General features: G+C 47.5%; 1 protein-coding gene across 1 annotated transcript; it reads right to left on the reverse strand.

Moving 5' to 3' along the window:
* Positions 1-393: 393 nt before the first annotated feature.
* On the reverse strand, positions 394-825 carry LOC106874454 (uncharacterized). The gene has a single exon (XM_014922194.1). It carries the CDS (start codon positions 823-825, stop codon positions 394-396), a length of 432 nt encoding a protein of 143 aa, XP_014777680.1.
* Positions 826-1087: the final 262 nt, after the last annotated feature.

Consider the following 1087-nt stretch of genomic DNA (forward strand, 5'->3'; position numbering starts at 1 on the left):
CCGTTCGCGCGGGTAACATTCGACAGTTGCACGGATCCGTCGATTGTCTGCTAACTGTGCGACTTGACCGGCCCAGCGTAGCTTCGTGGGGTGGTATTCTGCATCGACGTCCTTCACACCAGTTCTATCCCTGATCTCCTTATTCCGGATGTGATTTGTTAGCGCGATTCCCGACATCAACCTTTCCGTGGCCCTCTGACCCGTAAGCAGATGTTGACCTTCTCGCTTCGTCAAGGCCCAAAGTCTCACATGCGTATAGCACTGAGGCAAGACTGTGCTGTTGAGAAGATTGACGCGAGCTGCCTTGTCTAGGTTCGCCTCCAGCACATCCTTCACTGAGCTGAATTCTCTCCATCCTGCCTTTACACTTCGCGAGATCTCGTTCTCCATCTCTCACCTCAGAGTCACTTCTTGACCGAAATACACATAGCTGCTCACCTCTTCTATTTCATCGCTTCCCATTGTTTGGTGACCGATTGATACACTCTCAGACCATATGTACTTGGTTTTCTTACGATTGATCTTCAGGCTGACCGCCGAATACCTGAAATCCAGTTCATTCAGCATGGTTTGCAGCTGGTCGGCTCTCTCCGCTATCAGTGTTATGTCATCAGCGAATCTTGGTTTGGTGAGCAGCTCTCTGTTTATCCTTATGCCTCCATTCCAGTCCATGTCTCGAGACACCGTGAAAAGCTTAAGAGAGATGGTGTCTCCTTGTTTGACACCCTTCTCCACCGAAACATTCACTAATGAGAATAACAGGGCTACACTCGTTGTGTACTCGGTATTCGCTTCCCTGAGAAGGGTGACGTACTGCGTCGTCATATCCTTGTTTCTTGAGAGCATGCAGTTCTGCGTTGATTTCGATGCTATCGAAGGCTTCTTTGTAATCAATAAACGCAACGCACAAAGGCAACTCTCTCGTTCGTTCCAACGACTGCGTTAGAGCAAACACCACCTATAGTGCTGTACTTCTTTCTAAACCCAACCTGTCCTCTTGGCTGCTGCTCATTCATTTACAAGCTGTTCAGGAAGATAATCGCTGAACGGTTATCTCAACATATATATATATATATATATATATATA

The sequence above is a fragment of the Octopus bimaculoides genome, chromosome 5, assembly GCF_001194135.2.
Source record: "Octopus bimaculoides isolate UCB-OBI-ISO-001 chromosome 5, ASM119413v2, whole genome shotgun sequence".
In the NCBI taxonomy this organism is placed as follows: Eukaryota; Metazoa; Mollusca; class Cephalopoda; order Octopoda; family Octopodidae; genus Octopus; species Octopus bimaculoides.